General features: G+C 40.7%; 1 protein-coding gene across 8 annotated transcripts in view; it reads right to left on the bottom strand.

The window, feature by feature from the left end:
• tanc2b (tetratricopeptide repeat, ankyrin repeat and coiled-coil containing 2b) overlaps positions 1 to 24,834 on the bottom strand; it is a 143,135-nt gene that overhangs the window by 34,156 nt on the left and 84,145 nt on the right. For 6 of the 8 annotated variants that reach the window (XM_072373225.1, XM_072373218.1, XM_072373220.1 and 3 more), the window contains 2 exons: positions 12,726 to 12,842; positions 6,982 to 7,130 (listed from right to left, as the gene is read on the bottom strand). In XM_072373225.1, the coding sequence (XP_072229326.1) occupies positions 6,982 to 7,130; positions 12,726 to 12,842 (266 nt within the window). The remainder of the gene's footprint in view (positions 1 to 6,981; positions 7,131 to 12,725; positions 12,843 to 24,834) is intronic. The other 2 variants (XM_072373221.1, XM_072373224.1) reach the window with 1 other exon arrangement.

Below are 24,834 nucleotides of genomic sequence, written 5' to 3'. Positions count from 1 at the left end.
CCAAATACAGATTCTGTGCAGCCATCTATGATTTTTAAATCCTAATAAAATAAAAAATGAAAGGGGTACCATGGAAACGTTTGGGCACCAAAACTAAAAATCTCAGATGTTAATTAGCTTGTTTGTGCTATGGCTTGTTCATAATCATCAGGAAAGGCAAAATGTTGTAAATGTCAAAGCTTTATGAATATTCCGATTCCTCAAACTTCTAAGAGCTGCCTCACATTAGCACTCAGATAATTAAAATAATTGATGCCAACGAAGTGGGAGGGATTTCAAAGGCAATGTCAAAGTTTTTTAGCTTTTTAACTGGAATGGAATCTTAGACTTTATTTATAATTTTTTTAATAGGCGGCAAATATAAGAACATAAGGCCACTTTTAATAGTGCTACAATGTAAAATATGACAGCTTCAGCTACAACTGTTACACCCCACCCCCGTCTAAATATTTCTTATCAACCTTAAAACTATTTCAAGGAAGCTGCCTTTTCATACCAGAATAAAGAAATTATAATCATAAAGACATGCTGAAGGTCAAGCTGTGCCCTCAAAAAGTAGAAAAACTACAATAGGATTGATAAAAAAGACACTAAACCCAAGGCTAGCCAAAGATCTTATGGAAAATTTAGCAATGAACAGTGCAGTGAACGATTCCTCCTGAATTCTCACCGCAACTTTAGAGTCAAACTCTAAACAAGCCCAGTCCAATATGGAAACAATTCTTGTTTCGTGAATAGTAAAGTTCAAGTCAAAGGCTGCTATTTCAAAAGGTATATTTAGAGAAAACTGGCGCACAATGTCAAGTAAACCTCTCCAGTTCTTCAGTTTAAAAGGTGAAGCAAACCTGGTTTAAGTTTGTTTTACAGCTACTGAAACAGGGAACATTTCGCTGGTCGAGGAAAGAATGGCTAGAATTAAAAAAAAAAGAAATTAAATAAGGATGGCTTCTACAACAAGGTATTGATCATGTGCACACCTCTAATCTTATACCTGACTACCTTAAGAGATATAAGTTTAAACATCCTGGACAGCAGCCTAAACATCCCAGTAAATCTGTGAATTGATCACAAAAGAGCAGGTAAAAGAATTGGCATCACTAGAGGTTGTTTCCACAAAGAATGAGCCTAAGACAGTTTCTTCTGAAAACTTCCGAAAGCCCTGTGCAACGTCAATTTCATCCTCTTCTGAAGTCCTCAAGGACCCACCAGGTCCCTCTGTGGCAGACCACATCCAGCCCAAATGTTTTAAAAACCAGCGCAAATATATCTCCAAACCTTTGCCTGTGGCTGTGTCTTCCCCAGCGATCCATTTCTCACTCATGTATTTTTCCTCAATACCATTCCTGGATATTTCTTTTAAAATAAAGATGACTCTGAATCCCCTCACATACACAATGACTTTATGTTATTTTCAGTTCTGGCATTCTTTCGGCACCCTGTGGGGACCCTATTCTATGTCAGCATCGGTTAGGAGAAGGGCAACCACAGGGGACAAAATAAAAACACATCCAATCTGCTGCTGCAAACACCCACGGATCCACTCTTACGCAAAACACACTGGTCCACATGCAGCATCCATATATATGTGAGGACACAGGGAGTGATAAGTGTTTGCATCAGACTCTGACACACACTCTCTTTTGATGAGTTTAGGTTGACAGAGAAAGAACAGGTAAAGTCAAGTGGTGCTCAGGGCAAAATTTAGTCTGTAGAAGAGCAGTTCGTATGTCTTATATTAAACAAGAGTCACTCTGGATTATTTTTGTGGCCTGTTCAGCAAAGAAACTAAATTTCCCAGAAATTAGATGTCATAGAAGTTCTTGTTTTATCAAACAACTCAAAACCCAAACACATTACAATCAGAACTGAAGGTAAATATATTTTTTTATAACAGATAATCTGTTATCTTATTTGACTGCCTGTTTAAAACATCAGAAAAACTGTAAAAACATGAGCGCTACAACTTCCAACAGCAGAAAATGTCACAAATTTTCTATCACAATCCTGAAGATTTTCAGTTCACACAATAAAATAAAACGAAGACAAAGACCAGAAAATCTTTCTTTGTAAGAAGCCGGAGCCATCAAATATTCACCGACTGACAATTTACAGTCCAGTGCATTCAGAAAAGAAACTGAACGCTGTATAGCGCAACTGGTTAAGCTGCCACCCCATGCCGTCCTGGGTTCGGGTCCTCGCCTGATGCCCTTTACTGCATTTCTTCCTCCACTCTCTCCACCCCCTTTCCTGCCCATCCACTGTCAAATAAAGGCCACAAGCGCCCAAAAACCTTTTCTCACTCAATACGGATTGACAGTTTTATTAACATAATGAAGAACTACTGAAAAGATACATCAGGTATGGCATATTGCACAGTAGAACTGGCCTAATGGGATAACTATGACATCTTTATTCCAGTCAACACACACTGTCGATTGCAGTAGAAGGCCACCACGCTGGGTCTCTGTGTGCGCGCGCGACTGATCAAGTGAAAGAAGGAATAACAATTTGTCAAAGACCATTTCCGTCAACGCAGCCCTCTGCTGTCCTCACAGATGGAATCGCTCAAGCGTAGCTCAAAGAAAACCCAACCAAACTCACACGTGTAAGGATGGATCTTAAAACGTGCAGCAATACTGCAGCTTTATCTGCCGGGCTAATGAACCTCACCTTGTGAGGGTCTGACCTTAAACGTCGCGTGATGATTGGACTGAACTTGTAACTGCATCTATTCAGGGAACCAGAGCAGGAGAGTATGAAAGGCAATTAACTGCTCTCTCTGCAAGTTAAGGTCACCTTCTTGCAGCTGGTGAGGTCACTGTAGGACTCTAACGACGTCAGACGGAGGATAGTATAGATGTTTTATACAAATAAAAAAAGCATTACAACATAGACCTCTGTACCATGATCACGACTTCCCTTTTAAGCAGATTAATAGCTGCCTGGCTTTAATCTACAGTGTATCAAATGGCTAGTGAATAGGCTGGTGTGAGCTGTATCTTATAACCTGAGCACAGAAGATGAAGGGGTGCAAACTATTTTTCTCTGTCTAAAAAATGAACATCGTCTTTGAATGTTTTTATCATCACTGTCCAAACAATTATTGTCAATGCCAGTGGTTTCCAACTAATGGCTACCTTGAGCTTGTATACTCTGTCCAGGGTGGAGATGTCTGGTGTGTTGTTTCTGACGGCCTGTTAGAGCTTTACCTTTATTATTCTTTATAGTTCAGTTGTTACAAGGGCTCTAAAGTCTCCAACAGGTACTTAGCGCTGAGTGGCAGGATAACCTCGAACTGAATGTGAACTTTTTGTTTGAGTTCTCCTGGACTGACTTTAACACTGAATCAGTTTAAAGGAAGGAGCACAACCTCCCAGCAACAGTATTCCAAGTCCAAGAGACTGGAATTGTCAAAGTCCAACGCTCGTTACTACACAAAATGAGACACGTTCTAATGAAGAAACAGTGTGCCGAGTAGCAAACGTTCCAGACGGCTTCATCTGCAGTAGAAATTACCGTGGCTCATGGTTTTCTTTTCTTTCCAACTCTTTGTACATGAAGAGCGTCTTTGCACAGGATGACGCTTCATTTCCAAGTTAGTCTCAAAGTAGTGACTGAATGTGTCCGCGAGGAATGCAGTTTCACAGTAAATGACATCAGTCAGCAGGCTGCACCGTTGTGGACTGCGTACAGTGTTTAAAGAATTCTTGGTTTGCTTTTCCTGCAACTTCATCAAAACGCAAGCACTCATCCACGTAACATATCTGCGTGTAGCTCTACAGTGAAAACCTTGCACACCTGTTTGGTAGGTCAGGGACCGCCAGTGCAGAACAACTGATATATGCCATCAAATCAAACAAATGAACAAAAATCCAGAAATCTGCTTAGAGGTAATAAATAATAAATAACTTTGTAACTTTAACTTTCACAGCACTACAGCTCTGCAAAGGTTATCCTCTGTATGTTCAACACTACACAGCTGGTAACTGCTAATTCAGCACATCATATTCTGTATTTCTGTGTCTACTGGAGTACAAAGACAAGAAATCTCAAACAAATTACAACAAAAGCTCACTCTTATGAATGTAGTCAGTCTAAATTTTGGTGGTTAATGAATCAGGCATAATTGCAATATAGACAACAGTATTTGGGGCAGATATGTAAAATAATAATGTGTACTGCGTGCATGATGCAGCGTGGTGCTAGTGTGAGTCACGTCTCTAAAAAGAGCCGCTTGAATAAACCTCTCTCAATTTCTACACCCCCACTGCTCCAACAGCGCTCACATCAAGAGCAGGCAGTCCATCAGTCTAATCGCTTATCCACACTGCGTTAAAGCAAACCCATACCTCTGCCTGCACTGCATGCTTCAGCAACAGGTTTGCCCCTTTCCCCACCTTCCCTCTTTCCGCTTTTCAGTTTCTCTCAGCTGTTACTGTTTTTCCTCCCACGGTTTGAAAAATTCATTGCTGTCAAATCAGGTTTAGGTAGAGAAACCAGGGCATCTGCAGGAGGCCTGCTGTGCCAGGAGCTGTTTGTTGCACAACTGTCAAAAACATAAATAGAAAGGTTACGGTGCAAAAGAGTAACCTAGAGTGGTCTAACATGCTGCATGTCAACCCGAGTCACGTACTTTTTTTGAGCAAAGTTTAAAGTACCGGGAGAAAATAAACAAAAAGGTATTTATTACATAAAGAAATCTAATTCGATGTGCAGATATCTGATACTTTATGGACAGGCACTGATGAATGCCTAATCCAAAACACTGCAGTGCCAAAGAGCAAATAACTGGCAAGTCTTTGGACCTGGCTTATCTGCCAATACTAAAAGTCAAAAAAGGTCAATCAGAGGGCTCCATGTTTGATCAATCTCTCATAATAAGAATACGTCAAATGAACATGTATAACAAGGCAGTTGCATTGGGATGTAACATTTCAATAGTTCTCATCTCTTCTCATTCTCATCAAAATGACTGTAGGCGTGTAGTGACTTCATGAAATCTGAATCTAACATTAAAACTGGAAACTCTTTGTGTTCAAATGAAAAAAAAAAAAAAAGTGACTTTTTACATGAGAAGCAACAGCGGCTACTACGCAGTTAAGCTTAGCTTGCAGACATGAACAGAGAACATTTCCGCCTGCCTCCAAGATAAATTTCATTCAACTATTGTTATGATACAGGGTTTATATAACTGACAATTATTTGTCCAATGATAAAAGGTCTAAAGAAAAAAAAATTGGTTTTGTTATTGCCATGTCCCAAAGCTGCACATACTAACATTTACGAAGACATAAATCAGAAGTTATGTGGTTGGGAGGAAACAGAGGGCTTCAAAACAGCAGCTATCTGACAAGACAAGCAAACAAAAAGGCTAGCTTGCAGCTTGTTTAGCTCCGTGCAAAAAGTTTTAGTTAATACCAGTTGGCTTTGTGTGCTTGGATCCACATTTTGAGACAGCTCTTTGAAACGGAGGTAAAATAATCCAATCCAATCCTCTTTATTTACATAGCACAAATTTAAGATGAACACATGGTTCCCAAAGTGCTGAGTGAGAAAATAAGGTGAAAATAAGGTGAAAATACATTGTCATCGACTGAAGCATGCCGTCATATTATCCAGGCAAGGTTTGATTACTGCTTTAGGGGTTACATCACCGCACAACAGTTCTGTAAAGTCTTTTTTTCCTCTTTTAAATGAGAGGTGGTGCCGAAGGGTGCAGGTAGCAGATCTCATCCCGACTGAAAGTGGCGAAAAGCTGCAGCGCTTAAGTGTAAATTCTAATAACGGTCTAATCGGACCTCTTCCAGGCAAACCAGAGATGGTTATATATAACCATAACCATATATATAAAAAATATTTATATATTATTTTTATATAAACATCAGATTCACATATCTCATTTTCCAGAACACATATTGGTAGATATGCTGACTACATGTACACAGATAAGTATGTTTCTGAAGTATAAAAAAACTGCATTTATGTGTTGAATTCCTGCTTGAGCAGGGGTATCTTTTTGGGCTCATTATTACATTCTCCTGGCCAACACGAGCCAACATGAGCCAACTTGTGCGTGCTAAGAAGTAATGATGGTCGATAAGTTCAATAGAAGCAGGGATGGAAAAATCAAGGACACAAGTATCATAGCAGCTAGGAGCAGCGATCCTTATTGTTATGTACTTTACAAACTAGACAAAGAAACACCCAGTGCAAAAGTTCTAATGTCACAAAGGAGCGAGCGAGAAGGTGGTCAAAAGTGAACAACAGGTGCCATTTTAACACAGGCTCCAGTACTTAGCGAGCTGTAACCGCATTGATGGATTCAACAAATGAAGTCGAGAAGAAGATTAAAGCAGGACTTTACAAACATGGAGCAAGGTAAATCTCACATCTGGTGTTAAACCTGTTTAAAAACACCACATGGAAGATGAGAGAAGGCACAAAATCAATGGAAGCATTTCTAGAAGAGTCAGCATGTGCAGGAGGGGGCGATAATGGTCAGAAATATAAAGGGAGCAGGGGTAAGAGAACAGCCATGTGCAGTAAGCTGTAGTGACTTCTATAAACCAGAACCAACAGACTATCCCAAAATATGTTGGCCCAGAAAGGTATGAAAAGTGCAAAAGGCCTGTTTTAAAGCCAGTGTTTCTTCCTTTCTATTGGACTACTGTAGCATGGCAATGCCAAATGAGGGGTGGGAAGGGCAACTGCATCTTTGGATATAAACTGATCATTCTTAGCTAATAGAAAAAAAACAGACAGGGTTTTACTTTTGCATTCATTTTGGTTAAAAAAAGTCAAAATACTACAGTTTCTGTCAGAGGATGACTCTAAATGTCAAACACAGAATCAAATCTATGGCGAGTCGGTGAGCTGCACTCTAGGTTTATGTCTTAAATCCACAACTTTAAAAGTAAAAATGAGTCATACAGTTTTACCATTAAAGTAGAACTGGATGTGGTAAATGTGTGAGATCATTACCTGTCTGGCCTCGGGTTCCTCCATGCTGTACTGGGTACCGGCTGGCCCCTCACTCACTTTGTCTCCCAGAAGGAAACCCAGCCGCGTCATCAATGTGTTGGCTGCCTCATCCACCGACGGAGGGGGGCCCAGCTCCTGGCTTGACTCCCCTGCAGAGGCAGATAGATGGGAGGCGGAGGAGGAAGGGGGAGTAGGCACAGAACAGAGAGGAGGGAAAGAATGTGCATCAGAGGTGGGCAGATACAGAACAACAGCTTCATTTGCCACAAAAAGAGACTTTTAGTGTCATGTCTACATATACAATAATACCAATTAACGAGTGCCGATCAGCTATACTTGCTTCACATAAAACACAGCAGGGACAACAGACCTGGACACATGATATGAATCACCAGAGCTCGAAAACAAATGAAACACCCTTCCGTACCTGAATCTTCTCGTAGCTTAGAGCTGTGCATTACAAACACATTGCTCAACAGCTGGATGTTTCCTAAGAGGTGTCCTCTTACATAAACTCCAAAATCCCTTCAGCCTCTGGAAGAATAGTTTCCAACTGTTTACAAAAACCTCTTTTCACGTGAAAAGCAAAAAGCCATACAAACTGACGACAGCTCCTTCCGCACCACTCATCACCGCTGCAGCAGCGTTAGTGACGTAATGAGAAACGCCCTTCACCTGTGTGCATGTGTGTGTAAGAGAGAGAGAGATAAGTGTGTGACTTTTGAAGACAAAGCGGGTGTGTTCTCACATCTCTATTCTATTTACAGAGACTGCCAGCACTAAAGAGAGCAAAAGAAAACAGCAGGGTGAGCCCGCATGGTGATCAAAACCACACACACACACACACACACACACCCAAACAGAGCTGAGAGAGTTGAGCTACTAACTTTGAAACAAGACCCAAAAAACACTCAATGACCTCATCTTGTCACCTGGTTGCCTGGGTACTCTCCACCCATGACAAACTCTCACTGGTGGTATCATGTTTTTCAATAACACCTGGCTATCATGCCCCAGAGGTGTCTGCTCTATCAACTTCAATTCAATTTGACATAATCCACCAGGGTGCCACTCTCAGAGCAGAATGTTTTGTTAATTACTCATCCTGCTGGCTGCAAAAACAGTAACTGGTGGTCAGCTGTAATTAGATGTGCAAACCTCTGAATTGGTCCAGACATTAATGACACTGAAGCCAACGGTTCAAGATGGCTTGTGTTTAAATAAGCAGCCGTTAGACAGAGACAGCTAGTGGTGGGACCAGTTTTCTCACACTTTTCCCACGAGGCAGGTTAAACCAGACAGACAGGTAGCCACATTCAACCCTAATTGACAACTCCAGCCACCACACCACCTCTGAAGACAGGCAGGAGCTTGTGGTCTCTCACTCGTCAGCCCAAAGACGCACAGACAGACAGGCAATCTAAAGCCTGGGCTCCCTTCTCCATTCACTCATGGACAGAGAGGCAGAGCAGGATCCTCACTGGATTGAATCCAAGTCCCTCTGAGTGAGCAAGTAAGACAGGCACTTTCGAAGGGAAATGGGAAAATACTTGCAAATGGGAATGACATGCTGCAGAGTTTCAATAAAAACACACAGCAGCAGCCAATAATGAGGTAATCACAGCACACATTAGGTTCAAAGCAAGCAACTGAGCCTTGATGAGTGGTGGAGCTGTGGTGGTTACTCTTTTAGCGGAATACATTTATGAAATTTATGAAGGCTCTCAAAGTCAATAACGCAACAGTTTTTTTCTTAGAGGAAGAGTGTAGCAAAGGAGAAAATGTAGGTAGGGAGATGAGACAGTTCAACCTTCTTCTATAACAAGATTGTGACAGACAGCCATCAATAGAAGAGAACTGCTGGCAAAAAAAAGAGGCAAATCCCCATTCACTGGTCATTCTGAATTAAACGTGTGTGTTGTATGTTAGCTGCAGTCGCTGTATGTCTGTGCATCTGGACGTGGAGGCAGTGAAGGCTTCATGGTTGACAGGCTGCTCGTAGTGAACAGTGAATACATTAGCTGTGATTAGTCAACTGCTCCTGGAAGGCTTGTGGCCCTGAGCGCGATCAAAAAGGGCTTCTGTTTGTCTTTTTCTGCCTCTGTACAAGACTAATTTTATCTCCCTGTATATGTCACTGACTTTCTACCTGGCAATTTAACTCCTGGTTCTCAAAGTTCCTCCTTTTAACTCCTCGGCCGCAGCTTTTTTGGTCAGCCCTGTGCAGCGAGCAGTTTGTTCATGTTCCATTTGATGTGGGAGCAAAATGTCTAATCTGGATGTAGGAATCACAGAAACTCCCTCAAGCTAAATGTAGGCAATTCTTTTGTACATCCTTCACCTCTCATACTCCAAAAATACCAGCAAGAAAGAAACATGTTAAGGCACAGCTTTTTGGGGGAGACCACAATGAGGGAGCTGTCATTTAAAATCAAAATCTACATGTTATTTTGCTCAAAAAATAGTCTCACTCCTTGCAACTGATACAAATGAGTTACTATCAAGAGGTTTTATGTTGATTTCTTTTCATTTTAAGCACCACTTTTTGTTCTTTAAATACATTTTATGACAATCATAGTAACTACCTCTTACTGAAGCCACTGACAACAAACATCTACATCACTTCAAAGAGAGTTGACAGCACTTGGAACGTAACAGAAGCCTTAAGCAACGTCTCATCACAGTGACACAATGACATCCTTACTTCCTTAGTGATGAAATATATACACATATTCTCTGCCATACATATATATAAATATCAGGCATTAAGAAATCTTATTTTCCTAAACCAGCATACACACACACACACACACACACTCCACTCCATTGGATTCTTGAACTGCAAAGGAGACAGATGGTTGCCATAGCAACTATCTTTGCACGCAGCTAGGAATGTGTTTCTGTGCAAGCGCATCTGTTTCTGCCTGGCTTTCCACAGATCTGCCCTCTCGCGCCGAGAGAAGCCAGAGAGAGGCATGTGTGCCGCAAGCAGGGGACTGGACCGGACCGGAGATGGTATTAATAGTCTCGGATAGCAGGTGAGACAACACACAACATTTGGTGGCTCTTATTTCACCCTCATCTGAGCACTTCACCATTCACTTCAAGCAAACATGTGCATATTTAGACAGAAATGGCTGAGCTCTCACTTGTAACTACATGAATACCCCAAGAGGAGATGATGATGATCAAAAGCTCGCACACATTTTAGAACTTTGGTAAAAAAAAAAAATAGCATGAAATTCATTGCAAGAACAGATATTTCAAAACTGGGGAATGCAAGACTGATCGAGAGATCAGATTAGAGAATTTTACATTCCTGATGTGCACATCAGTGATTCTATCTGTGCAACAACACCTGCAGATAAAAGCATGCAAGATATGTGGTCTCAAGAGTGGGTGATATGAAGATATACAGAACCAGCAGATGTGCAAATCAATGAGCACGACTGCTTTATGGTTTTACTATTTTACTTTTGCATAAATGTTGAGTTCTGTGTTGGGTAAATAACTTGTTAGAATAAGCAAAATCACAGTCTTATCATTTGATCCAATACTGAACTGTAATCTCTTCTTTTATATGATATATTTAGCTTGTGAGTTTCCTCAGAGTTATTTGTGTTTAGATCTGTAATTTTTTAATGAAAACATTAGACTATATAAGGCCAGTTTTGTTTTTTTGCCTATTTTGATTTATAGGTAAGCTAGGCTAAGCTAATGTGTGTTTTGGCTGTTACCAAACACATATCTGCTTACTATATGTCTCCACCTACATAAGTGGAGAACCAGTTTGAATGGCATTGTTATTGATGTCTGTGTATACATTAACAGCAATTCTGACTATTGACCTTAATCTGATTAAGATAATATTCTATTCATGGTGTTTACATCAGTTGCAGATCAGATTCATTCATATTCCTGCTTACAATTTACAAAGCAAAGTCCAATTAATAACTTGTGTCCAAAGTGATTTCCCCTGATACAACTGTAACATTTGCATCCATCCAAAGTTAATTCTACCCATATCCCTTAAAACACAGAGGTTTAGCTTCCTCACGTTTCTCCCTCACCCTAAAATGGTTTCTTCTTTTTACCGCAGCCGTCTGCATTGAACTATACTGAAAACCATTGGTGCCAGATCTTGTGACAGCAATAAATAGAAAAAAAAATTAAAAATCAATACAATCAACAGTGTTCTGGAAAAATAAGCCCAAAGTTGCTTATTATCAGCAGACCTGGCAACTGTGGACAAAAAGGCAAGCATCATAAAGAAGCAGTGTGTTTATCACCGCTAGCTATACATAATATGACATAAAAACACATGTACCCACCATGGAAGATGTTATCTACCAACAGTGAGTTGAATTACTGTTAAAAAGGCAGAGCGCTAACATCATTAGGAACACTTTCAGTCCGTTATATGTGGAGGGTAGCTGGTTGTGAATTTTACAAGCTATCACACAAAATATTCACAAACACCATTTATGAGACTACAAATTTTTTTGTTGGTCATAAAAATCAGCTGATACCTGCACTCCTCCAGGCGACAGTCTTCGGCAGCTGTGGACCGGCACGCTATCAGACGTTTAAGTCACTCCCCTGCCATTACACATGCCAGGGAGGCCTTGTTAAGAGCTCAAATGTCCATCTGTCCACCTGGGAGGTGAGAGTACTCACCCTTGAAAACTCAACCCAGCCCTTCTGGCTGCTTCCCAGCTTAAGATTTTATTGTAGTGACAAAAAATTCCTGTATGTAATCAACTGCTTTCCTGCATCGATGGCACCACAGATTACTGCTTCATCCCTAAAATGTCAAATCTACAGGAGCTTATAGGAGCTTATGACTGATATACCACAGTCCATTTCACAAGACTGATGCAAAATAAAACCAGGGTCAACACTCCACGAGTCCAATCAGCCAGGAAATTCAACAGCAAGACACTTGCCTAAACTAACGGGTCTATCCTGCAGAACTGCACACTATTCAGACATAAAGAATTAGATGGAAACATATTCTACTATAAATCACCTACTTAGAATCCCCAGAAATTCAGCAGAAGAGGCTGACAGATGGAGAAAGCTGGTGAGGCTCTTTCAACCATTTTCCTAAATTACACAAGTTAAGCCTTGAGACCCCCCCCCCATGCCTACTTCTCTCAAGTCTTCATCCAGCCCTGGGGTGCTGGAGCATTGTCCTGCTCCGCTGAGAGGTCCACATACCCACCAGAGATTGAGCCAACAAGACAAGGCAGTAAGCTAATGCTCCGAGATGAGGAAGCAGATGTACCACAACCGCAGAGCGCTACCCTCGAGTCAACCGCGTTTGATGTCGTCTCCGAGTGGGGAAGGGAAAAGATAGCAGGAGTTTGACAGGGTTTTGTGGGGGTGGGGGTGGGGTGGGGTGAATCTGGACTGTCCGCAGGATTACTGAGCAAAAGCCGGCGGTGAAGTTAACAGAAAACAGCAGCGGCACCAAAACAAGCTCCGAGAAAGCAGCAAGGGAGGATTAAAGGGACAGAGAGGGAGGAGGCAATGATGGTGGACACTGTGGGCACGAGCAAAGCTATTTGATTAATGACCTTAGCAATGTTTTCATCTTAGCAGCTGGCAAAATAAGTGTCAAACCAATGAGTTCTCCCCATCTCTCTCTGTGCCTCTGTACTTCAGTTACACTCAGGAACCAACATGCAAGAAAATAAAAAAGTAATCCCACCAAATGAGGGATGAGCTGGCCAAAAACTTACCAGGGCAGTATGTGTCCAGGTCTGGATTCTTGGCAGTGGTGGAGGTGTGTGTAGGGGAGCCAAGCTCTGATTGTGGAATGCGAGGGCTCTCCACAAACTTTGCTTTCCGCAGAGGGGCTGGGAGCAGAAAGCACACACACATATAGAGAAAGAGACAACACGTGCACCCACAGAAACACACACACACAAACACGCAGATCAGGGAGATGGAGGAAGACAAGAAAGAGAGGAATGACAGGGACAGGACAGAAGGGGAGGAAGACAGAGAGCTTATGAACTTGGAGCAGCACACTGATAAAATGAAAACATCCTAATAGCTTAGTTTGGCAGCTTCTTTTTGCCTAGAGCAAGATAAAACTAAAGCATGAGTAAACAAGCAGCATGGGTAACCAAGTAGTGGGTGAGGGCAAACCAGAACCACAGATGAAATGTGGAAATATCACCAGTCTTCCTGTGCATGCGTCTACATTTAACTAACACTCCCAAAGAAGCACCTGTTAACTGAAGAGGAGTGCAAAAGCTACATCTGTTGTGTCTGTCTGTCCAGTGTCACAATCACAGCAAGAATGCAAATGAGATCCATTTTGGGAATGTCCTCACGCCTGACTCCAGCACCACGTCTGAGACATCAAATGAGTTCATTCTGAGAGAAATTCACAGAAAGGAAAGCTGTGGGTGGTGGTTGCGACATGATCTTTTTCTGAGTTCTTGGTTACAGCAAAGTGGCTGAAAACAGAATCATACATTCTGTTATCAAGAGCAAGAGGGGGACAAAGAGGTACTCTATTTACAGAAAGAAAATAGTAAATAAAATAAAAAAACCTTACATCCAGCGACATTCTTTAATTAGTGCAACAACTTTTCTGGGATGTGCTTGCACTCTGTTAGCTTCTGAATGCTTTTCTCAATTAACACAAAAGTGGCAAGTCTGATTCTGCTGAATATCTGGCAAACAAAGTAAGACAAAAGACATCCTTTATGCCTTAAGAGTGGCGCCGTCAGTCATACTCAAATGCAGAAGGAGCACATTTCCAAGATTTTTTGACTGAAAATAGAAAAGAAAAATCTCTCACCATGGAAATAAATGGCTACTCTGATAGAGTTGGATGCAGGCCCAGCTGCACAAGAATTCAACGCACATCAACTAAACTGTGTGTGAGACTCACTACTTAATCTATTTTTCTCACTCTTTGTACTTGTGGGGGTATGGCATGGGCAGGAGCTAAGCATAATTTACTCCTAATTGACTAATCTGGTTAAATAAGGGTTTAAAATAGATTATGTACTGTATGCTGCAACCGTTAACCATTATGGGTGAGTGCACATGTCCAAAGCCATCCGGCGGACAACACTTTGCTGAACCAGAGTCCAGTGAGCAGGAAGTCATGATCAGCAGCTGAAACATATGTTCTCACAACGGCTGCACGACAACAGACTTCTTACAACTCCTGTTTGAGGTTCCTGTTACATCTACTGTCAGTATAATGTGGGATTGTAACAGGTGCAGATAGCAGAGTTTTCTCAGTCCATACAATGTGTACCGCATGCACCACAGGCTTTCGGTCAATACAAAACAAATATTATATGCACTCCATTGTCATAAAAAAAAAATCTAATCTAGCCTCCATCTTAGCCGCGTAGTTTTTCAAACTTGCCTTTTTTATGACCGGCTGCAAAATCTAGCCTTTCAAATATTCTTTATTCTTTAAAGTCCGTATAAAAGCACAGTCTTCACAGAGTCTTTCCAGTAACTATGACTGGTCAAATTTAGACTTTGCAACAATATTAAACAGATAAGATATTATTCAACACTTCATTACACCTGAACAAGACCGTGTTAATAGCACTTAGGGCGCTTAGCAACTCTGCAGAAGCATATTCAAGCACAGCCTTACTTTGAGCGAACTGGCAACTTCACAATGGTGAAAAGCTCACAATCACAATGCTAACATGGCTATGTTTACCAGTAATGCAAATTTAGCTGTTGGGCTGTCATCTTAACTGTCATACAAATAACCGTGATCAACACTTTCATTCAGATTTCCTTTCGTGTTTGATTTATGCAACTGTTACTACATAAGCCTAATAATTATTATAACACCACCAGAAGGAAGAGGATGAAATGAAAATGACGCCAGTCAAGCTCAAATGGTGGAAAACCGAGTGGAAATAAAATAGTTATTGAATATTATAGAAATACTGATATTGAAATATAACACTTTAGTCAGAGGTGACTGGAAAAGGGTGACACATAATAATCGTTATTTCAAAGAATTGCATTCACGCGATTATGCCATAACTGCACCATGCCTACTTAGAACAGAAATTATTACTAATATTAAGCAAATTGAAAGGAATGCTATTAGTTCAGCCTACTGTTGGTTTTAACCCTAATAAACGGAACCCAAAAAGAAATATTTCCATCATACAATGTTACTGACTAGTTCAAATGGAATATAGCTAAAGACTATGAAATAAAGCTGCTAAATATTGCACTTGCATCATGTTTTGTGCCCTCTGTTTGCCTCTGTCCTGTGTCAACACTTAAGCTGTATATTAATACACCCAAAAGCCCAATAAAGATACATACGTTTCCGTTTCTGTTGTTAGGTGGCAGAATCTGAAAAGGATCCGATTAAGACGTGTTAAGCCGTGGCCAAGGTGAGAGCAATCGCCGCCGCCGCTCTGCTCAAATACAAATCCAGATTTCACATCTGCACATCTTTCAAAACTTCTGTCCACAAAAGTTAAACGCAAAGTCTGTGCTGCAATTGCAGCTGCATCTACTTGTTCAACGAACACTTAGAAGCAACAGATGGTTTCAAACATTTTCTCACACAGTCCACAGACTGCTGGCAGTGAACAGTGCTGCTGCTTCTTTAACTACTGAGTTAAAACAGAGGAGTTTTCCTGTAGTGCGAGAAAAACCTCCATCTGCAGGGATGTTGGTGATAGGTGTCCTAAAAGTTGCCTGATTTGTTGCTACTAAGATCTAAAGTAGTTAAAATCGTGTGACAAAATTGCCAAGTTGGAAACCAATGTGTCAACATATTAATCATTTGATGTGTGTCAGGAACAAAGTGATGGAGCAATCAAATCACATTTCCATTCGTAAAGCCACGCTGCCATGACAACATTGCACTAATCAAACAAGACAAAATATTGCAAAGTTTTTTTATGAAAAAGAAAGAAAAAATATCCTATGTCACAAGTATGAGAAATGTCATAAATTGCAAACATGCCAAAGCTGATTGCTCATTCCTCGTCTCACGGCTGCAAACTTCCATCAATAAATGACCAATAAATACAAAGTCCTACAAACAAAGCAAGTTCTTCCTTGTAAAGTTAAATCAGTACTTCTTCAGATCTATGTGCATCTGTTTACTGAGCTGGTATGGACTGGAGAGGACTCTGCTAATTGACTACATCTAGGAAGGGAGCCAGCACAGATGCTTCAGAGAGAAACTTCAGCCGTCAGCCAGAATAAGAAGGGACTCAAGTTATCCACGGCTGGATCGACTGCCATGACAGCGACTCTCACTGAGAAATACTTGATTTATTCTGTCTGACCAGCTTCACAGGCTGATCACTTATAAGTATTTGTCCAATGTTTTTTACGATTTAAAACAGAGTTAAGCTTATGTGTAAATGTTTTAACATTTATATGAGCTCATAATCAAGTCAATGCTTTGCTCTCACGTTTGGATTACATAAGATTAAACAAGCAAGAGAAACCGTGTGCCACAGTTAGTGGATGGAAATCGTAATTACCTAACAACAAGCATCGGGGAAGTTTTGAAGTTTTGCCTTACAATTCATAATCTAATTTGAAATGGCAGGACGGTCTTTCAAGTTAGATTTTTCAATTTAACTTCCAGCTCACAGCTCCGACTTTCTTTTGAGAAGCTGCTCTTGCACCTGCACTCACAAGCTTGCAACGACTTGTGGCAACTTCTAAGAAGTTAAAAGTAGAGTGAGACTTGTACTTTTGCGGAAACAGTGACACATGAAAGCTCAAGTAGTTTTTGAGATTTATTAAGCAATTTTAACATTTTCAAACCACACCCATGCGGTTGCAAAGGTGCCCTACTAAGCTGTGGCAAAGAATGTCTTGAAACACCAAAGGCATCCCCTCTGAAAATGGTGAGTAGGAGATTACCATGTCTTTTGTTCGCGGTCTCTCTGATCTCACCTCTACAAAATGGCGAAGGGAAACTCTGTCTATTGGAGTAAATCCCCTCTGTATCACTGGTTCCAGGAGGCTAAATCCCATGGACTCTTCTCCTGCAGTTCTGTTGTCAGCGTGTGCCAGGCTGAGGATGGGTGACAGCGTGTGATGGATGGCAGCAGGCAAATCCACTCCTCTAATGAGCTTATAAATAAATGTATCTTGTCTGCATGTGCAGATGCACGTGGCCGTGAAATAGATATTTGCTACAAGCACTGCATGCGAGGGTGTGGATATGAATATATGAATATGCATGTGACATGTATGCAAGTGTACATACGAGATTAGGGGAGGAAAAGAGAGGGGATGCAGTAAAAAATGGTAACAGCGGAAAAATAAAAAGCTGATATCTATTCCTGAGTTTGTCAGGAGACACAGCCTTTGGTGAAGTCATCAACAGAAATGAAAGCGCGTCAATATTGTGATTCAAATTTGCTCTGTGTTGTGCATATGAAAGAGGAAAGCTTCTTTCAAACATGACAGTCCCCTCAGACACAACCTGGGCTTTCAGCAAATAAATGACAATATCTGAATATGAATTGGAAGCTTCAATATGCAATACACATTTTCTCATTTCTGCAGATAAGTGACTGATAAGCAAGTGAAAGGAGACATTTTTACAGCAATGAAGCATTGTTTCTGCTCTGTCTCGATTACATACGACCTCGGGCACCCACTCAGACAAAGGCATCGCCGCCCACACACGCATGCATTATTATACACATTCACAGCAGTAATGTGGGTGAGGACATACATTGCCTAGCTGTCTGCAACCTAAGCAGAGCTTTGCAGAAAACTCAACACGCGGTTCTAGTCACTATGGCAACAGCAGAGCGCAAGAAAACAGGGGAAGAGTTGTCCACCTCTCTAAGGTGGTGGTAACGTGGGGTGAGGCTGACTTCACCAACACTAAAAGCCTGCAATGCTTTTGCTCTAATGTAATCAAAGAGCTTCTTTGTACTGACAAATCTCAGCCGCTTTACAGGAGCAACTCTTCCTGTTTTCATCCCAATCTAAGGAATTCAGCGTCAAAAGACGCAAGCAGCTCTGACCCATGACAAATACATTAGGGGGAGTTTCTTTACTAATTTGAGGCCATTAAAGAAGCTTTTACATTTAGTTGAGCTCTTCGAAACAGCTTATTGTCAAGGAGAATGAGACAATATGAGAAATGTATGCTGAGAAAGTCAAAGTGATAAATTACATTTATAAAATTGCCCAGCCATATTTTCTACTTTGAAGTCAAATCCTATTACATTTCCCATATTACTCTAAGTGTATGTGCTCCCTTTTCATATATTATTGACTTCTATGTAGGGCTGGGTTGTCAAAAAAACAAATATTCAAAATTTTTAATTTTTGGTATCTTCTGCATTAGAAATTTGTTGCTAAATTTCGTGAGACTAGTCATGTAAAACTAGTCTTGAGATATTGACTAACGAAATTCCCAACAAACATAATGGGAAGAACCTGTAGTGTCTGTTAATAGGGAAAACATGATGGAAGCAGCAACGCTGACAGCGTCACAGTCATGCCTGAAGGCAGATGTGTGACAGCAGCTTGGACATAAAAAATATGCTGACTGAGTGGGTTTTCACAACTATTTTTTGTGAAAAAACTCTGATAGTTAAGCCAAATTTGTGCTACTGGAATCGGTATTCCTTCTGGATTGGAATTGAATCAATTCAGGAAATGAGGAGTGGTACCCAGCCCTACTTTTTTGTGTTTTTTACATCAATTTTACAGACAGCAAAGGAGCTCATTAACAGATATACTGTTAGAGTTAAGTGCAAAAAAACAGCACAGATAGTCTTTAGGTATTTCCTACTGTGAAATACAAACGTAATAGCTCATAATGAACATGAACCATCAGTTTTTCAGACCTATTATTTATTTATCCAGCCTTTATATCAAACCCTGAGGCTGGATCCCAGGGTGCACATAATAATCTGGCTCAGAGGCCACATATGATTTTGCGTGCTCCTCTTGTTGACTTGTCAAACAAAACAATGCAGAGGCAGCAGACAGTCAGCAGCAAGCACAAATCCATTTGATAGCCTGCCTCTCCTGCTTTTATTTATGTGTCTGCACACACACACATGTGTATCTATCATTACAGCCTTGGGAGGATTAGCAGTGCAAGGTGAGGCACAAGCAGAATTTTAAGAGGGCTAAGGGAGGGGCAGATGAGCTAAAAACACTCATTAACCAAACTCCTCCTAACCTAAAAACCTGTTAATTCTACATAGACTTATTGGGCTTGGATTAGACCAACAGCGCAAAAGCAAGCGATTTGAAGGGTATTTTGAACTTTTTATGCATTGAACTGTTTAAAATCATCATGACTTTTTTATGAGGAATAATTGTTTTTGCAGCAATCCACCTTTGGAATAAAAATACAGGTCAGATATCTCACTGGTATTTATGTCAGAGGACATAAGTGGTCATTGCTGAACGAATGATATTCTCAAGGCCGAGCTTGAATAGCCAAACAGTCTTTTTCTTGTCAACGGTGCTGTGAAACACTTTTTTTACTTTCTTTCTTTCTTTCTTTTTCAAAGACTGCCAATCTGAAAAAACATTGTAACCCAATTGCAGTAGTCGAAGCATTTAATTGTTCAGAAGTCACTTTAATTGCTGTATTTATGAAACTGCTCATGAGGTTTTCTCTTTATAATAAGGGCTGTCTCTAGAACCACAAGCTCACTAATTCCTACGGACAACTTAGGCAGTTGTATGCAACAAGTTCTCAAACTGAAACTGACGAAAAAATCATTTGTTTATATGCTTCAATATGGCTCACAATGGTACCCATTAAAGTTCGACCCTGCAGGCAGCAGAGGGGAAATCAAGACTGTCCTTTAAGAAGCCTAAAAAGTTCTTATATGAAAGGAGGATTGGGGGTGGATGGGGCAGTTAAACATCTTTACAAAAACTCTTTTGTCACTTCCTGGTTGGGTTTAGGCAATTACTTTGTTAGGGTTAGGAAATGATCATGGTTAGGACTAAAATGTATTATTTCAATGATGCAACAGTCATCTTAACGGATGCTATTTTGCTGGTTACCATGGTAAATGCAACAAATTACAATGAACAGTTGTCACTTTTAGCTTGGCTTTAGGTCGTTATGATACTTGGTTAGGGTTAGAAATCCAAACTATTAGGATAGAGTTAGAATACAATTATGGTTAGGGCTTCTGTAATATGACATGCTGCAACGACCTCTGACTGCTACATACATAGTCTCTGAATGTACCGTAAATAGAATCCATATTTGCCTGCATGAACTAACGCCACATGGAAACATTTCACATCTTTTTGTGATGTAATGAGTGCTAGTGACCATAGATGTGATGCTACTTTCACAGTGCATTTAGGAATATTTTGAATACACTATATAGGGTTTATAAAATCCCAAGATACATTCACATAACACTACAATCTATTTAGTCCACTATACTGAGGACTGATTAGTATCCTTCAGATTGAGGTTATTAATGAAGTATATCAGTAATGTTTTGTTTTCGTGATTTTCACCATTGTTCTACTCCATTTCTGTACTAAATTCAAGTTGTGTGCATCCTGCTAATGTCCACACTGTGGGCTTTCGAGGCAGCTGTCTTCTCCTGTACACAAACCCTTCATTCCTGATGCAGACTGGCCTTCTGACTCAGCTGGAAAAGCACAGCAACTAATATTAAAACTGAGCAGCTCTGACATCCATAACCTTCTTTTCTTATGGTTTCTCTACTTCAGTGCTGGGGTAACACACAGGGGCAACCATAAACTTTTAACATGCCCTTCCTCAGCAGGGCACAAGGAGGGCCAGCACTTCTGAGGATAACAGCAGGCTGTAAAGTTAAATACGAAGCCGCTTTGGGAAAGTGAGAGTATTTTAATTGTCAAGGACACCACTTGATATGGTGGTCTAATAATAGCCTCACTGTCTTGACCTTTGTACCAACTGGAGTTCAGCCCCTGAAGGGAATCTGAAGTTATTTCTGCTTTTATTTATCAAGACACACTGAAAACGGGACAAAGAATAAAGAAAGGTATTACAATACAAGATCTGGCTTCCAATTTTCAGCTGTTCTGATTGAGATGTTTCTGATAATCTGCCACCAATTTTAGCGCAGCATATAATAAACATCAAAGCCCCTAAAAATCTCCATTTCTGATAAAAGCTATCAATTGTTGCTCTTATGTAATCTCATAGACATAGCGAGCACACTCACTGTGGCAGAGCCGGTATCCCAACAAACGCCTCACAGCCGATCAGCATCCTGAAATGACTTGGAAAATGAGCTAACAACAGACAGACAAGTGGTGAATGTAGATGGTGAGGCTGTTGTCATTGCACAGTCCTGTGTAATAGTCCGTGATGGTCTGGATACGCATGAACACGCATACATACGAAATAACACGTCTTTAGACTCGTGTGAGTATCTCACAAGGAACTGTTTGCTCAGCTCTCCTCCAGCAGCATTTGCAGAAAGCAGTGAGGTGGTATATGTAACCCACTGCTCTGTTTTGTAAGCAAATCATTATCATTGCTATTAATAGCACACTGCGGGTTTCTCTTTTCTACTTTACAGCTTTTTTTCCCCCAGAAGGTACAAGCTAAATATCCAGATGAAACTAAGTGTAGGCAACAATACAAATGGCTCCTAAATTAGTAGCAGTATGTTTAGCAGATTCAGCTGCTTGCTGTGCTTCCCAAGTGATGATTCAAGTGAAAGTTTAATATTTGGGGCCAATATGTCATGACTATGTTTTTTTTTTTGTGTTCAGGTTCTTGGTTTAGTCAGGAAGTTTTGCCATGTTTTCCCCTCCCTCACTCTTGGTCATCAGCTTCACTCACTTCACCTGTGCTTTCCCCCTCAGCTGCACTCCATCACTAATCACCTCCCTTCACTATTTAGTTTCCAGGTTTCCCCTTGCACTCTGCCAGATCCTCACTGTCACTGAAGTCAGCTAGTCATGGCATGTCAGGTTTGGTCAATGTATTGTCATAGTCAAGTATTTTCTCATAGTCTTAGTTGTTTTTGTATTCCGGCTCAGCTGTGCTTTTTGTTTTTGTCTAAATAAATCAAGCTTTTACTTTTGAAATATCTGCATCCGGGTCCTACCTCCACCATGCCACGCACAACATACCGTCGGTTGTGACACTATAACAGTCAAATATGTTTATAGACATTAATGAAATTAATTAGGGGATTAAATGGTAAAACTCACTGGAACCCCAAGGTCTAAGTATTTGTTAAAAGAAAGAGTTTGCTACTCTTGGATCAAGCAGCTGTAGTATTGAGTGAAAAATATTGAGTGATCATTTTCTTTATAGTGATACTTTTACGATCTATCCAACCTACAGACTGTATAAGAACATGACCCACTGGTTTGTGAACAGCCATTTTGAAGACTCGGGTTTGGTTTCTTAAGCAGAGGTGATTTTTTTTTTTTTTTTTTTTTTGGACAAGTGAGTGTTTTTAAGAGTGATTCTTAAAACCAGATTGGACCTGATACTTATTCAATTCTGAAATTATTCGTCCACAGAGAAGAAAATAATTTAGCTTATGACACAGTCATTGCTTTTGTTGCAGTCTGAGATGTTTTGAAACCAGTGCATCATGGGTATTTGCGCTTTAGGGCTCTTCTGCAATGACTCCACTTCCAACACTGGATGACTACATCCATCTTTTATACTGTGTATATGGGTCTATGAAAAACATCAATTGTGCCTTATAGGCGAAAAAAGATGTCCAAATTAACCCTTCGCTGTTTTTCCTCATAATTCACACAAGCCAAACGGAGGGCGGCGCAGCCCTGCATCGCTGTGTCCTAACATGCATCAAGCCAGTGTCACGGAATAAGCCGAGTGACGACAGCACCGTTGGTTAGAGAGGCAAATTCCGCAATGCTGGCCTAATGTGTGTATCAGAGGGTTATCAGCGGTGGATCAACTTCAACCCCCGTTCCGCCTCTGTACTTCTCTGTATATTATTCAATTAATCTTTTTTATCTAATGTATTTGTCACTGTTCTTTTTGTGTGCACGCACACACACAATAAAGACAACTAGACACGGTTTAATCATGGCCTACTTTCAGGTGAGACCAGTTTTTCTGTATTCATGCTGCAACAACTGTCCGTGGGAAGTTGGAGAAATGACTAAATGCCGTCCCGTCAGATTGTTCTAAGTGGTTTCAGTGCATTTAGTATAAACGTAGGAATACGTTCACAAACTAAATTTAGGGACAGCTGGTTTGACCACAGAAATTTGAATGGTGGCTGTCTTTTCAGCCCCATCCAGTGTGTTACCAAGCTTCCTGTGATAATGACCAACCAAGACTGGCTGACGCAGAAAGTTTCAGGGTTACACATGTGTTGCAACTCAAGTCAAATTTACGGTTGCTTTCATCATTTACTAAAACTGGCATTTCGTCAGCAAGATCAGAGGCTGGCTTCTCAGTAGTCGGAGTTCTGTCCTTTTAATTGTGCCTCAGACTTCACTGCTATTTTTGACACTAACAACATTTCTAAATCTGATTCAAGTTAGCATGCGGTTAGAAGCAACAATTCATTTCTTGATGACCACTTCAGATTCTAAACATTTGAGATGTGCAGCTTGTGTGCAAAAGGACTCAAAGGGCTGTGATTTGCATTAATATTCTGAGGGGGAAGACAGTAGAGGACCAGAACAACACATAAGCCAACCTAATTAAATTCCTCTTCTAAACTTTCAGAATGAGAAACAAAGTGAGGGACTTGAAGGCCAGTGTTGTCGTCAGTGCTTGATTTATGACCGGAGTGTCATGCGAAACACTTGGTGTGCCCACCTGCCAATAGAGTCACTCAGCAGCCTGCTTTTGTAATCTGTTGAAATAGGCCTATTGCTGCATTGGGAAAATCCAAACAGAATCTAAAATCTAAAAACAGAAGAGAACTACAAATCGAACATCACAATTACCCTCAGAGGAACTGAATAGCATTCCAGCCAGGGTAAATTTACTGTGCATCGTGTAAGGTTAAGGTTAAGGAGGCTGACTTCTAGACAGTCTGTCAATGTTCTTTCATAAATCATTTTAGGATTACAAGGCATTTGCTTGACATAACTTCAAAGGATGGCACAGGAGGGAAATTGAGCAATTATATTAATCAATACCACTCTGACGCACTGGAGAGGATGCATGGCTTTTAACCAAAATAAAAGGGCCAAACAAATTGAGAGAGCCACAATTCAAAGTCAGAATTGACTGAATAGTCTTGTGAATAAATATTGCCACTGACATAGATTACAAAACACAAAGGAAAGGATGATGGCAAAAGCCTTGGAAAACAAACTGTATCACATCACAAGCTATAACGTAATACACTCTGGGTACTTTCGATTAGTGTGGGCCACAACTTCAATGACAAGCCTCGAAGTAGCATCTGTGTCTGTCTTCAGATTTTCTAAGCGAATTAAACTTCTTGTCAGACAATCATCACTAAGTCACTGTGTCATGTCCAGTGGAGAGACGTGCTCTGTCCAAATAGCATAAAGAGGAGTCCTAAGGCCAAGGAACATTTTTCCACACAAGAGAGAAACAAGGGTATTCAGAATCCCTGAAATTGAGATTACTAGCCTCATGACATTTGAATGACAGCTGACAAAGTATGCTTATCAAAGTACTCTCCAGGTGGTGATACTAATTGGTGTGAAAACCGGCTGTAGGTGCCTCATCAAAAAGCACTCACCTGAGACCAGTGATAGCAGCTGCTGATAGGGTGCTTGTGTTTCACTGGCAGACAGTGTTATTGAGACATTTTGTTTTGTTCACACACCAGCTAACAGTCCCCTGGGATAAGCCAGAGAGGCAGGAAGCCTGCAGCACTGGAACTA

The sequence above is a fragment of the Leuresthes tenuis genome, unplaced genomic scaffold (assembly GCF_036924035.1).
Source record: "Leuresthes tenuis unplaced genomic scaffold, fLeuTen1.0.hap1 SCAF_20, whole genome shotgun sequence".
NCBI classification, from domain to species: domain Eukaryota; kingdom Metazoa; phylum Chordata; class Actinopteri; order Atheriniformes; family Atherinopsidae; genus Leuresthes; species Leuresthes tenuis.
The sequence above is the reverse complement of the archived record's forward strand: the minus strand, read 5'-3'. Positions and strand labels throughout refer to the sequence as shown.